The sequence below is a fragment of the Tupaia chinensis genome, unplaced genomic scaffold (assembly GCF_000334495.1).
Source record: "Tupaia chinensis unplaced genomic scaffold, TupChi_1.0 Scaffold000104_1, whole genome shotgun sequence".
Taxonomy (NCBI): domain Eukaryota; kingdom Metazoa; phylum Chordata; class Mammalia; order Scandentia; family Tupaiidae; genus Tupaia; species Tupaia belangeri.
In genome coordinates this window covers 394,325-407,185 of record NW_006159568.1, presented here as the reverse complement: position 1 = coordinate 407,185, position 12,861 = coordinate 394,325, and the positions used below count along the sequence as shown (strand labels likewise).

Sequence of the window (12,861 nt, the reverse complement as noted above, 5' to 3'; positions counted from 1 at the left end):
TTTCCTGTCTCTTTGCAGATTTTTCCCAAATTATTTAATTTAATTTTTATTCATTATTATTATTTTTCAATCTGACCAGAGAGAGAGAGAGAGAGAGAGAGAGAGAGAGAGAGACAGCAAATTTTCTTGTGTGTTTTTCTCTTTCTCCCCCCCCCCCCCCAATGGCATCTCCCTAGTAGCTGGCTGGTCTGTTGTAGTCCGTGTCTCTTTTTATGGTGTTAAAAAACAAAAAAAAAAAAAAAAAAAAAAAAAAAAAAAAAAAAAAAATAATCACCTGGATGCCAGCCTCTTGGAAACAGTAATGATAACAGCCTCTGACCCCTGGGAGGCCAAGAAGGGATAGTGAAGGAATGAAAGGAGTTTTGTCTCATGAGGGCAAAGTTTGGGGGACTCTGTCTCCTAGAGACTCTCTCCTTTTGGGCCACCATGACGTGTATAAGCATATCCAAAGCTCTAAGAAGGCCCGGGCCTTGGACCCTTCAATTTAATTTAATCCAACCTTCCTCAACCTTTTTTAACCATAGTCTCCTATGAAACCAGCAGCCCTGCCCCCCCCCCTCTCTGTGTGTGTGTGTGTACTCATGTGTATATGACACTTAGAATATCCTAGCAACAGGGCACACACTTTAGAAAACTCTGCCCTGCAAACTTCTGTGCCCTTGGAGAGTCTGTCATTGTGCCTGAGGCTTGTCAACCCAAAAGCATTACCCAGAGGAGGGCACAAAGGGCTTACTTCTGATTCCGATTCTTGATGTTGAAGAAGAGAAAAGCACTGGCCATGATCATGCCCAGGATGGTGAGAGCAGAGAGGATGCTGTAGAGAGGTAAGGAGATCTTCCGGAGTTGCTCCAGGATGATGGTCTTGTCTTTTGGTGGTTCGGATCCTAGGAGGCCAAGGAGAAAACATCAGCAGAGCCTGACGCATGGTTGACGTAAGGATCACCTTTGCTCTGGTGTGCCTGAAGTATGGGCAGGCCCCTGAGCACAAGCTCTGTGCAAGGCACATTTACCCACTGGCTGAGCCAGACCTGGTGGCTGGCCAGTCTTCCCAGCAGGGAGCCTGAGCCAGGACTTATTTCTTTCTCTAAATAGAATCAATAAGGGATTTGTGATGCATTTTATAGCCATTAGAAGACTAGAATTTGATTTGGTCTAATTACACTGTTGAAAAATCATCACCATTTATCCCCTAAGGCAACAATAGGAAGTCCCAGGACTGGGTGATGTGAGCAGATACCATCCGGTACCACAGTGAGTGAGGAACTTGGTTTTGGTTTCCAGGACTGTGCTCCCACACATCCATGATACGGGATCATCCCTCAACAGGATGGGCGCCCTGCCTGTCAATGCCATGGGGATACATATATGCTCTGGTTGTAGAGTTTCTGTCTCAAGGTCGTTCTGTTACAAAAGCTCTTTCTGGTCTTCCATTTTCTCTAAGATACTCTACCTGTGGGAGGCAGAAACTACCTTCTTCTCCCTGCTCTGCCAGGACTGGACCAAAACTGTGGGGTTCCATTTCTTTGCGTGACTGCAGAAATGTCCTGTACATTCTTTAAAGGCATTCTTTAAGGGTATCATTCTTTGGGGGAGCCCCGAAGGTCTCAGAGCAAATGCATTTTTTTGCATGGTGGAAACATTGTCTTACTTTAGTTTCACCAGGTCCAAGTTAGTTTGGGATGAGGGATGAAGGGACTCTCCAGCTTCATGCAAAACTTTTCTTTCTTAGTTGTTTTTCAGGGTAGATTTCTTCTGTGGAATTGTGAAATGCTAGGGCTCTTCCCTCCAGTGGGGAAATGCAGAATCAGATGCTTGCAAGTGACTGAGGCTTGGAGCCCCACCAGGGTCACAAAGATCCCAGGGGTGTGCCAAGGGCCCTAGCCCTGGTTATATCTGTTGCCAGGAGAAAATCAAGGGATGGGCAGATGTGGGAACAGGGTTTGGAAACTCCCCCCAAACATCTGTGTTTAAAAAACTCTGCTTGCAAGTTCAAATGTGTTTAGACACATTTGATGTACAAAATGAGTTTGAGCCATCTAAGAAAGCTAGGGAAGCTGCCAGGTTTGAAAATGGCCAGGAACCTGCGGGCATGGTTAATGGAAAGCCTTGAGCAATTCCACGGAAAGTAACATTTACAGGAAGTGTGGTTCCAAGGGCCAATGTCGGCAAGATAAAGGCAACATCATTTCTTGCTTCTGGAAGTGAAAGCTCAACTTCTGGAAACTTCTTTTCCCACTACCCCCTCTCCTCTATATACCCCTGGACTGCAGAAAGCTGGCTCAGGTACCTTCTGGCTCTCAAATGAGGTGAGGAACGAGTCCCTCTCTGGGCACTAAAAAAGGGGGCTGAGGTTTGGATCAAAGGTAATATGATCACTATGACCACTGGTAAGTTTGGGCCCATTGCATAGAAACAATCGCAGAAAACTGACATTTCTCCTTGCTCCACCTCTCCCCACAGAATGGCACCTCCCTGGGTGTATCTTAGCTAAGATGCTTGGACTTGAATGGGGGTGTATCTGGGGTGGTCCTGGGGTTTTCTTCTTGCTTTCATCTAGACCATTCACTCATTGTCATTTCATTATCTTCATTCATTCACTCCCTCATTCATTCATCAATCATCATGAATGATGACTAATCCTCATTGATAATTACCTTCCACCTGCTGGGCCTAATGCTGGCCACCAATATTAAATAAATAAATAAATAAAAGACAGTTTCAGCTTTTGAGAACTTACATATCCGTCCTGGGGAAAGTTAAAAGCAATAACAGGGGAAATCATATTTACAAAAAGCTTACCACAGTCTATACCCTTTGTGGAGAATTTCTCACTTGATCCATCCAACAGCCTCATGGGTAGATAAGACTATTCCCATTTTTCAGAGGGGTCACAGTTTGCTAGGTGTGAAATGGCCTTTATTGCTAGTAAGTGGCAATCCATTGCATAGAAACAATCGCAGAAAACTGACATTTCTCCTTGCTCCACCTCTCCCCACAGAATGGCACCTCCCTGGGTGTATCTTAGCTAAGATGCTTGGACTTGAATGGGGGTGTATCTGGGGTGGTCCTGGGGTTTTCTTCTTGCTTTCATCTAGACCATTCACTCATTGTCATTTCATTATCTTCATTCATTCACTCCCTCATTCATTCATCAATCATCATGAATGATGACTAATCCTCATTGATAATTACCTTCCACCTGCTGGGCCTAATGCTGGCCACCAATATTAAATAAATAAATAAATAAAAGACAGTTTCAGCTTTTGAGAACTTACATATCCGTCCTGGGGAAAGTTAAAAGCAATAACAGGGGAAATCATATTTACAAAAAGCTTACCACAGTCTATACCCTTTGTGGAGAATTTCTCACTTGATCCATCCAACAGCCTCATGGGTAGATAAGACTATTCCCATTTTTCAGAGGGGTCACAGTTTGCTAGGTGTGAAATGGCCTTTATTGCTAGTAAGTGGCAATGCTGGCAGGATCTGAGCCCAGATCTGCCTAACTCTGTGCCTGTGCTCCAGCCATCATGTCACTGGCTCTGACTACGGTTGGCTCCGGGTGGTAGGACGGGCACAGGAAGGCCTGATGTTGGGAGGGAGCAGAGTGCAGTTCTGCCTGAGAGAGTCAGGTAAGGCTGCATAAGGGAGCCACTGTGGATGCTGAGCCTTGGAAGAGGAGAGCAGTGGGCAGTTCACCAGGAAGACAAGGAAGGAAAGGGTGATCTGGGCAGTGGTCACAGCATAAGAAGACCATGGTGGTGTTCAGTGTGTTTGAGACCTGTAAGCAGTTAGGTTGGGAAGATTTGGGAGAAGAGACAGGGAAGTGAGGAGGGGTCTCCTTATGAAGGCCTAGGAGCCATAGCATGGAGTGAAGCCCTTTGAACTCAGAGCAATGGGGATGCGCAGGGCTCAGAGCCGAGGTGGGGCATCTTCAGCATGGCATGACAACAAGGGCACTTGAGATTCTGAGGGCAGAATGGGCTTGAGGCAGATAAGACTGGTGGTGAGGGAGCCATGGGGGCTGGTGCAGGAGTCCAAATGAGAGGGACTACACCCAGGCCTAGTCATAGACAGGAGAGAAGGGTCCGCCTGGTCCTGGAGGTGTCCTGCCTCTCTCTGGGTTCAGAGACTGGTTATTCACTCCCTGTGCAGTGGGGGAAGGTCAGAGAACAGGCAGGGGCCCTGGAACAGCTGCTTCCTCAGTGTTGTCCCAGCCTGGAGGCAGAGCCTGAGGCCTGAACAGCAGGGCCTGAGCATAATCAATGATGAGCATGAGCCTGGTGTCCCTGTTATTTGGTCACCATGTAGCTGGTTTCCCCCCACCCCCTGAAATTTGTGTTTTTCCTCTCTGTTAAGTTTTGGATCTTTAGTTTTGTGTTTGGATCTTTTCTTCAATTTTTGAACCCAGAATCCTTGTTCAGTAAACCCCAATCTCCCTGTACAGGAGCTGATAGGCTTGTTTTCCCAGGACTCTGGTGGTCAGAATGAGCCATGCCTCTCACAGGCAGTGTGAATTTGGGGCCTCACCCTTTTTGAGCCATCTTCTCATCTGTTCACAGGGATGAGAGGACTTGCCTACCCACCTTTTAGAGTTTTAGGGGCTCCATGAGGTGATACGTGATTACATGCTCAGTGATAACTCCCTCAGATAGTCTGGGGAGGGCCACCTGAGTGTGGAGACCACTCTCTCCTTGGAGGCCAACTGAAGTTTTGCTTTGTGATGTTCTCAAAACAGAGTATCTACAGATCCATTGGCTATGCAGAGAGATAACAAAATCTAACTGAAGGATCCATGTAAAAGCCTTCCCTTGCTTTATAAAAAAAGTTCCAGGCAAGAAAGCCAGTTGTCTCATTTTCTGCTGACCTTATAGAAACAAAGTGACAGTATTTGGGGAGTCATCAATGTGGTAGCTTCTTTCATTGTAGTTGAGTGACTAGGATGTTCATTAATCCATCCATCTACCATACATTCACCACCTGCTCACCCACATATCTACCCACCAGCCACTCATACATCCCTATCCATCCATTCATCTATCCATCCATCCACCGATCTATTTACTCATGCATCCACCCATCCACCTATCTATTCATTCACTCACTTTTATATCCATCCCCCCAATCAACCATCCACCTGTCCATCTGTCCATTCACCCATCCATCCACCTATCCATCCATCTACTCACCCAACCATTCACCTATCCATTCACCTATCCATTCATCTATCCATCTATCCACTCACCCATCCATCCACCTATTCATCATCTACTCACCCAACCATCCACTTATCCATCCATCCATCCATCCACCCATCTATCCACTCACCCATCCATTCACCTATTCATCCATATACTCACCCAACCATCCACCTATTCATCCATCCATCCATCCATCCATCCATCCATCCATCCATCCGTCCATCCATCCATCTATTCACTCACCCATCCATCCACCCATCTATCCATCCATCTCTCCATCCATCTATCCACTCACCCATCCATCCACCTATTCATCCCTCTACTCACCCAACTATCCACCTATCCATCCATTCATCCATTTACTCACATATCCATCCAACTATCCATCCATCTACTTGCCCACCTATCCATCCATCCATCCACCCACCTACCCACCCACCCACCTAACCACCCACCCACTCACCCGTCCATCCACTCAACTGTTCATCCATTCACCCACCTATCTACCCAGCCATTTACCCACCATTCATTTTATCCATCCATTCATTCACTTGATCAATCATGTTTTTGTTGTTGTTTGTTTGTTTGTTTTGTAAACATCGCTGAGCCTCCAATGTCAGATCCTGGCTGGTGCCAGGAACTTAAAGTCAAATAGAATCTAGGTAGGGACTCATGGTCCAATCACCTAGTAAGTTTAATGCAAAGTGACAATGGCCATAGTTAAGGCAGAGACAAAGACTGCAGAAACAAAGAGAAAGGAGCCTTCAGCACACCTGGGGGGACAATTAAGGGAGGCTGCACAGAGGAGGCTCTGCATTTGACTTGGTTCTAAGAGCTGAAAAAGACCTCTACAGAAGGAGAAGGAATGGTCTTTCAGGACAAGCAGTAGGTGGAGAGGTCTTACTATCAACCCAGAGAGGGGATGATACTCAGTTTAGCTGAGTCACATTTAAAAATTGCTGCTGGCCATCCAATGGTTTAAACATGGTGAGCACCTGAAGCAAATTCCAGTGATCCATTCCAAGAGCTGGAACCCACATGAGTGATTGGGATCCTGTGCTCAGTGAGTATATGTGTTGAGGATGTTCCTTCACCTACACAAAACCAAGGACTATGAGCTTGTCACAGTCTTTCAGACAATGTCCAGGCTTAGGAGCCAACTGAGAAGACCCTCTTCTCCAAGAAGCCCACCTGCCTTACCTTGGAATCTGATAGTGTCGTTGATGATCTCCAGCGTGTCGGCCACAGCATTGTACTCTCCCACTTTCACTTCCCTGCTGTCTGTGGAGAGAAAGAGACAGTGGCCACTCAGATTGGGATCTCGGGTTTGTGCCCGGGTGCTCCTACTCCAGCTCTTGGTCCCCTTACCAGCCTTGGCTGTATTCTTGCAGGCTTTCCTTCCTCTAGGGTCCCTTCCAGTTAGGATCACAAAACCTCCAACCTGATCTGGGCTGAACAGCTTCTCACAACTTCTCATTAACTGGTTGTCCACCCTTTGCTGCACATCTCAAGAGTGGAGGGCCCACTTCCCTGTAACTGAATTCTCTGCCTGTTATCAAGTTCTTCTCCATCATTGAGCTGAACTGTCCCTTTGTAACTTGCCCCTGCTCATCTGGCTCCACCCTCTGGGACTCCACAGCCCACTTCTGCTCTCTCTACCTCAAGGCCACCCAAGAACTGAAGACAAGGACAGATCATCCCCCTGGTACCAGCCCCCAACTCTTCTTACAGAACATCATTTCTACTTCCCACTCCACCCAGGCCCCTCCTGGGGACACACTCTGTGATGTCACTTGTCTCTCTGATATAGAGTGTAGATATGACAATTGACCAATGCACTGTAGGCAAGATTTGCTTAGCAGCCAGTCATGGGAACCATTCCCTCTTCCATTCTGGAATAATATTCCCCTAATGCATCCTGAGGTGGAATTAACATTTTTCAGAAGCCACATGGCTCTGCTGTGTCATACCTGGCATGGCTCCTACTACCCTTGGTTCCTTTATATGCCCTTGTTCGGTGTGTTGTCATACTCCAGTGGTGTGTTCAAGGACACCTTTGTTCTCCTTACTATGTTGCTTAGTGAGTTTAGTTGACCGTCTTGGTCACTGTTGAGGAAAAGATAGTGAAGCCTGGCCCAGGGCAGGGGCAGAGGAATTAAGAGGGAAGATCAGATATGACAAAAGTTTCTTCAAAATTGAGGCCAGTGAGTGATCAACTGGGAGATGAGAAACATGGGGCCAAGTAAGTTGTCCAGAGTTCTGGTGGGATGACCAGGGGCTCAGGTACCACTCCCTGAGTAGGCACACAGGAGGTCAAATGTGGAGGGAAGCTAACGAGTTCGGACTGGGTGTGTTGTCCTGAGGTGCCCGAGGACATCGAGTTGGGGAGGTCCTAGAGACTGGAGCCTAGGGGAGAGGAGGGTGACCAAGAGAGTGGGGGCATCAGAATGAAAGCTGGGAGGTGGCATGCGAGACAGGGATGAGCTCCCCAGGGAAAGTGAGTCAAATGAGGAGAGGACCAAGCACAGCAGTGTTGAGAAGCAATGGCACTCTCAAAGGAGACAGAGGAGGGGCAGGACACCGGGAGTAGGGAGCTAGGAGAAAGAGGGCAGCTAGGAAGCTGAGGAAAGGGATAGTTTTACAATGGTACTGGCCAGTACTGTCACATGCCACTGAGAGGTTGGACAACCAGCCTCTTGAGCAGAGTCTCAGTGGACTGGGAGGGGATACCAGTGACCACAAATGAAGCAATTTCAGAGAAATGTGAGAGTCAGAGAGAGAGAGAGAGCAAGGGGCGAGGAAAGTAAGAGTAGAGTGGAGCCCCCAGGGAAGAGCAGGCTATCAAATGTGGGGCCCAGGCAGGAAGAGATCCAGAGTGCTTACTGAGCCCTTAGGGTGGGCCTGATCTGGGCTGTTCATGCACATGTTCTTGTTCAGTTCTAGCAGCTGCATGGAGTAGGCGGTCTCAGTTCTATCTTACAGAGAAGAAAATGGGCTGAACTGTGTGGTCACACTCTGTAAGGCTGACCCACATGGGAGGGCTCTGGGTTTGTGTCCAGAAACCTCCCTGGGAACATGGGGCAGCATGTGCCCATGGTCTGGGGCTGGTAAAACCTGGGGAAGGATCATAGCATGGAGATCCTGTCAGGGGTGCTCTCCCTCCCCTTCTGTCTCTGAACAAATAAAACTAAAATAAAACAAAAAAAAACAAAAAAAAAAAAAAAAAAAAAAAAAAAAAAAAGAAAAGAAAAGAAAGAGAAGAAAAGAAAAAGAAAAAGAAAATGGAGGCTCAGGAAGTTTATAGTTTTGCCCAGGACCCCACTGACGGTAAGAGCAGAGCCCAGATTCAAACCCTGGGCTTTTCCCATAGCCCATGCTATTTCCTGACACAGAGTGGCCTCAATGGGGTATCCGAGACGTGATGGCTCTATACCAAGCTGCCCTCTCCACAGCCACAATCCGTGCCCTTCAGCTGTAACGAATGCACATGCACAGAGAGCCCACCCACCCAGATAAAAGCTCCCCTCTCCCCCCCCCACACACACAGTGCATGGGTCCCCAAAGCACAGACCCTGACCAGCAAAATCCCCCCAGGCTATAAAGGAATTTCAAGCAAGTACCCAGCGGGACTGCCTCCTGACACTGTGGCTCCAGGTGAATTTCCTTGCAGAAAAGCAGGCGGCTCCTGGTCCCTCATAAACAGTTAAGAAACAGAACAAGGAATCTGAGGCTTCTGCCCGCATTCCTTTGACCACGTGGGGGAAACAGGGACTGCAAAAGTCACTTCCTTCTCTCTGCAAGGGTCCTCACCATGTGGGGGACATCACACTGGGCAGACGCCTGTGCTTGCCTGGGTCACCTGGCTCCCAAATGTCACATTAGCAGACACTGCTGGGGACTCCAGCATCCCCGCTCTGGCCTTTTGATATCCCCAGGCCTGCAGATGCGCCAGTCAGCTCCTGCCGCTGGAGGAGGAGGCTCTCATTTATTTATTTGCCGTGGGGAGGCAGCACATGAAATATGCAGGCTGATTGGAATCAATCACCGAGAGCCGGGAAGTGGCGAGGGTGGCACCCCACCGCGCCCCCAGCCACACAGCCCGCCTCTGACTCACGCCCTGCTGTACGTCCAGTCCCCTGGCACCGAATAATACTCAGCTTCCCACCAGGACCATAATCACCATAATCTCTCCCTGGGGGCAGTACTTGGAGGCTTGCAGGCATTTCCCAGGTTCCTGCATTTAACGCTAGGGGCAAACCATGAACGGGGCATGATTCACCCTGTCTTCAGCAGAGGGAGGAGCTCGTCTGGGTTCACTGAGTGCTCAGAGCCACATGTAGGACAGCGACTGAGTGGGTCCCTGAACTTGGTCTCTCGTTTTGAATTCACCCACACTGAGCAGGGCTGCTGGTCAGTCAGTCAGTCCACACTTATCGGGTTGTTGGAAAAGTCCCGATGCATTCTTGCGTAGGAAAACAGAAAAAAACACTTCGTGACTTATTGTAAACCCTGATATTATGTGCTTATTACATGTCAGGCCCACTCAGATACTTTCTAATCAAGAACCCCTCAAAATCAGTGCTGCAGGTGGTAGGGGGTCAAAGTGATTTCCAGGGCTAAGGTGGCTCTGGCTATCTTAGATGCTGGAGAGATGTTTACACTAAATTCCCTGGTTTAATCACTTCATTCATTCACTCCTCCGTTTATTCATTCACTCAACAAGCATGATTCAGCACCTGGGATGGGTCAGCCTCCACACTGAGGGCTAGAGATACAATGATATGAAAAAAAAAATGATAATCTCTGACCTTTTGTGTGAACAAAACCGCAGATGAGGAACTTGCAGAGCCGCTATGAAAGTTTAAGAGGAGAGTATATGCAAAGTTCCTGGCTTGGGACCTAACTCACAGCAAGTGTTGAATAAATTGTAGTTATTTTATTCAGGACCAAAGTAACTGTGAGCTATTTGCTAGGTCCCCAAACACTCTATGTTTTCTTCCTCCTATGTATTCTCCACAACAGTCCGTCCACTGGTAAGGTAGTTTTCCCCTTCCTCCACCAAATCAGTGTGTCCCTGCCCTACTGCATCTGCCAGGAAGCCTTCCCAGAGGCAGGAGGATGGGTGCTGGGTTTCTACATGCTGGGACCTGGGCTTTACTCCCTACACCCCCAAACTCCATTCTGACTTGGCTCTGGCTCCAAACGAAGGGAGGTATATGCGTGCATTAAAGTTTAATTGTTGTTGCAGACACACATAGAGACTCAATATAACTCTGGGTGGAAAATGAAAAGATGGTCTTGGCTCAACAGAAATAAAAGATTCTCTAAATGTCAATTCTAGGACGCCCCAATGAAGTCCCAAACTCAGACATAGGGAAGCGCTCTGAGCCTGGTGGGAGACAGGAGCTCTGGAGCCTGGGTCGGCTTTGCTGTTGCCTCTGTGCCCAGTGTCACCGCCATGCAATGTCCTGGGGAAGCCCACCTATGTCCTGCCAAACGAGTGGGTTAGGAGGGATGACTTCATGGTCTCCAGCTGCCGTCCAACACTCTGCAACTGCTTTGCACGGTCTTCCTGATTCCAAGCCGAATCCTGCCAGGCCTGGCTCTGCCCTGGGGCTCTGCTGCACTTTGACCCCTGCTTCTGATGGTCCTTCAGAGATGGACACTATGACCATGGACCTTAATTCTGCTGGTCTCAGGATGAACAGCCATTCCTCAGGAAGTGGTCTGTCATGCCTATGCTGATACCCATCTGGTCACTGCCTGTGCACAGGCCCAAGAGGGCCACTCTCCCTCACACAGCAACCCACTCAGCATCCCAGAACAAAGGTGCACTTTGTGCTTCCGGGGCCTGGCTCCTGCACACCCACTCTTTGTTGTCACAATCAACACATCATTGCCACATTCTAAATAGTACAGAGACCTCTGAGACTTTCAACAGGCAAGGTGGACACTGGCTTAGTGTCCCAGGGCTTTAATAACCCCCTAGAGGTAGACATTCCCATGGACTTTGGTGTTCTGGCCCAGTGACAAGAGCTAAATACCTGAGGGGACCCAGGTATTGGTGCATAGAGCAACAATCTCTCTCTCTCTCTCTTTTTTGTTTGCTAACTCCTTGTCCTTCAGAATTCATCTTGGACATTGCCTGTAGCCTGCCTGGATCCTGCCAGGTAGAGCTGAGTGCCTCTCCTCTGAATGCCTGGTCACCTGTGCCATCCCTTATCGCATATCACACACTGCTAGGGTCTCCTGTCTGCTCTCAGTGACCAGGAGTTCTATCAGGGTGGGGGCAGAGGGGTGAAGCAGTGTATGCACCTCATGGGGGGAGCAGAGAGCAGTCAAGACCTAATTGTACACACAGGGACATGGAGGCATCTTACAAAACAAACAGTGAGAAAGAAAAAAAAACAATACAGAAGTGAAAAAAAGATGTATAATCCAGTTGCACTGCTATAAATCCAAAATATATGTACAGAAATGGCAACACTTTGCAAGAACACCTTCGAACATAACGTATGTATTGTGGATGCACGCACTTAATACATACACTTAGGACGTTCGTCTTTCATTCGGAGAGGTAGGAGTGGGATAAAGGAATAAATGAGGAAACAAGGGGATAAACAAACAGACAACAGAGACTTCTATTGACCAAAAACAACAGTGTAGTAAGGAAGCAAGACTGTGCTTGTATTAAGAAATTCTGGAGAGGCCGTGACTCTGGGGTCGATGTCAACTGTTCAGGTGAGGAGAAGGAAGCCAGCGGTTGCCATGGCTCCTCTCTGAGCCAGGAACATCACAGCTCATGCCACAAAAGTTTCAAGGTCACACTCAAGGCAAGGAAAGTGATCACCTTTTATATCATTACAAATAAGTTCTTGCTGGGTCAGCAGGTGACATGGTGGTTAAGGCACTGGACTCCTACATAGTTAACAATGGTTCAAATCCTGGACCTGATGGCTTGCTGTCCCATTTTCCCTTTCTCTCCCTCTCGCTCTCTATTGAGTGCGCATGCCCTACAGTAAATTCAAAACAACAACAATAATAAATAAAATTAAATTAAAAAAAATTCTTGCTGTACGGTGTGTGCACTCACAGGAAAGAGATGAGGGTGGGATGGGGAGAGTTAGAAATCACCTTCCAGAGGGAATGACCACACCACAATCCCTTCTCCTACATTCTCCTGTTAGGACGTTAGGCACCTATGCACCTATGCCCGGAGTGTTTTTCGAGCCGTTGGGTCCAGGATTAGAACTGTGTAGTTGGCCATGTGGGATCTAGCTGTCTTAACCACCATGCCACCAGTTGATCCTTATTATTTTCAAAGAGATTCTGAAGCGAAGGCTCAGAGAGATTAAGCCACACTGCCTGGCTAGCAATGATCAGGCATGTCTGCTTCAAAATCTATATAGTTTCCATGCAAGAAGGAATGATTTCTCCCTCACTGGAGGCACGGAGGCAGCGTAATGTCATGCAGAAGAGCCAGGGCCCCCTTCAGTATGAAGCAGCTATGACTGAATGAAACATAATGTCTGCTAAGTAGTTATGCCTTCTGGTCCACCTTCCTTGGCCTTCCTGAAAGGTAAGCCCTGGATCATGAGGGCCGGTAGGTTTCAAGGCCGGGGGCAGGCTCTCAGGCTCAAAAGAGCCCACATTCGCATGG

General features: G+C 48.0%; 1 protein-coding gene across 1 annotated transcript in view; it reads right to left on the bottom strand.

Annotated features, from left to right (window-relative positions):
* GABBR2 (gamma-aminobutyric acid type B receptor subunit 2) overlaps positions 1–12,861 on the bottom strand; it is a 414,026-nt gene that overhangs the window by 88,248 nt on the left and 312,917 nt on the right. Inside the window, exons 9-10 of the mRNA XM_006143690.1 lie at positions 6,402–6,482; positions 734–884 (exon numbers count right to left, since the gene is read on the bottom strand). Coding sequence (XP_006143752.1) covers positions 734–884; positions 6,402–6,482 — 232 coding nt within the window. The remainder of the gene's footprint in view (positions 1–733; positions 885–6,401; positions 6,483–12,861) is intronic.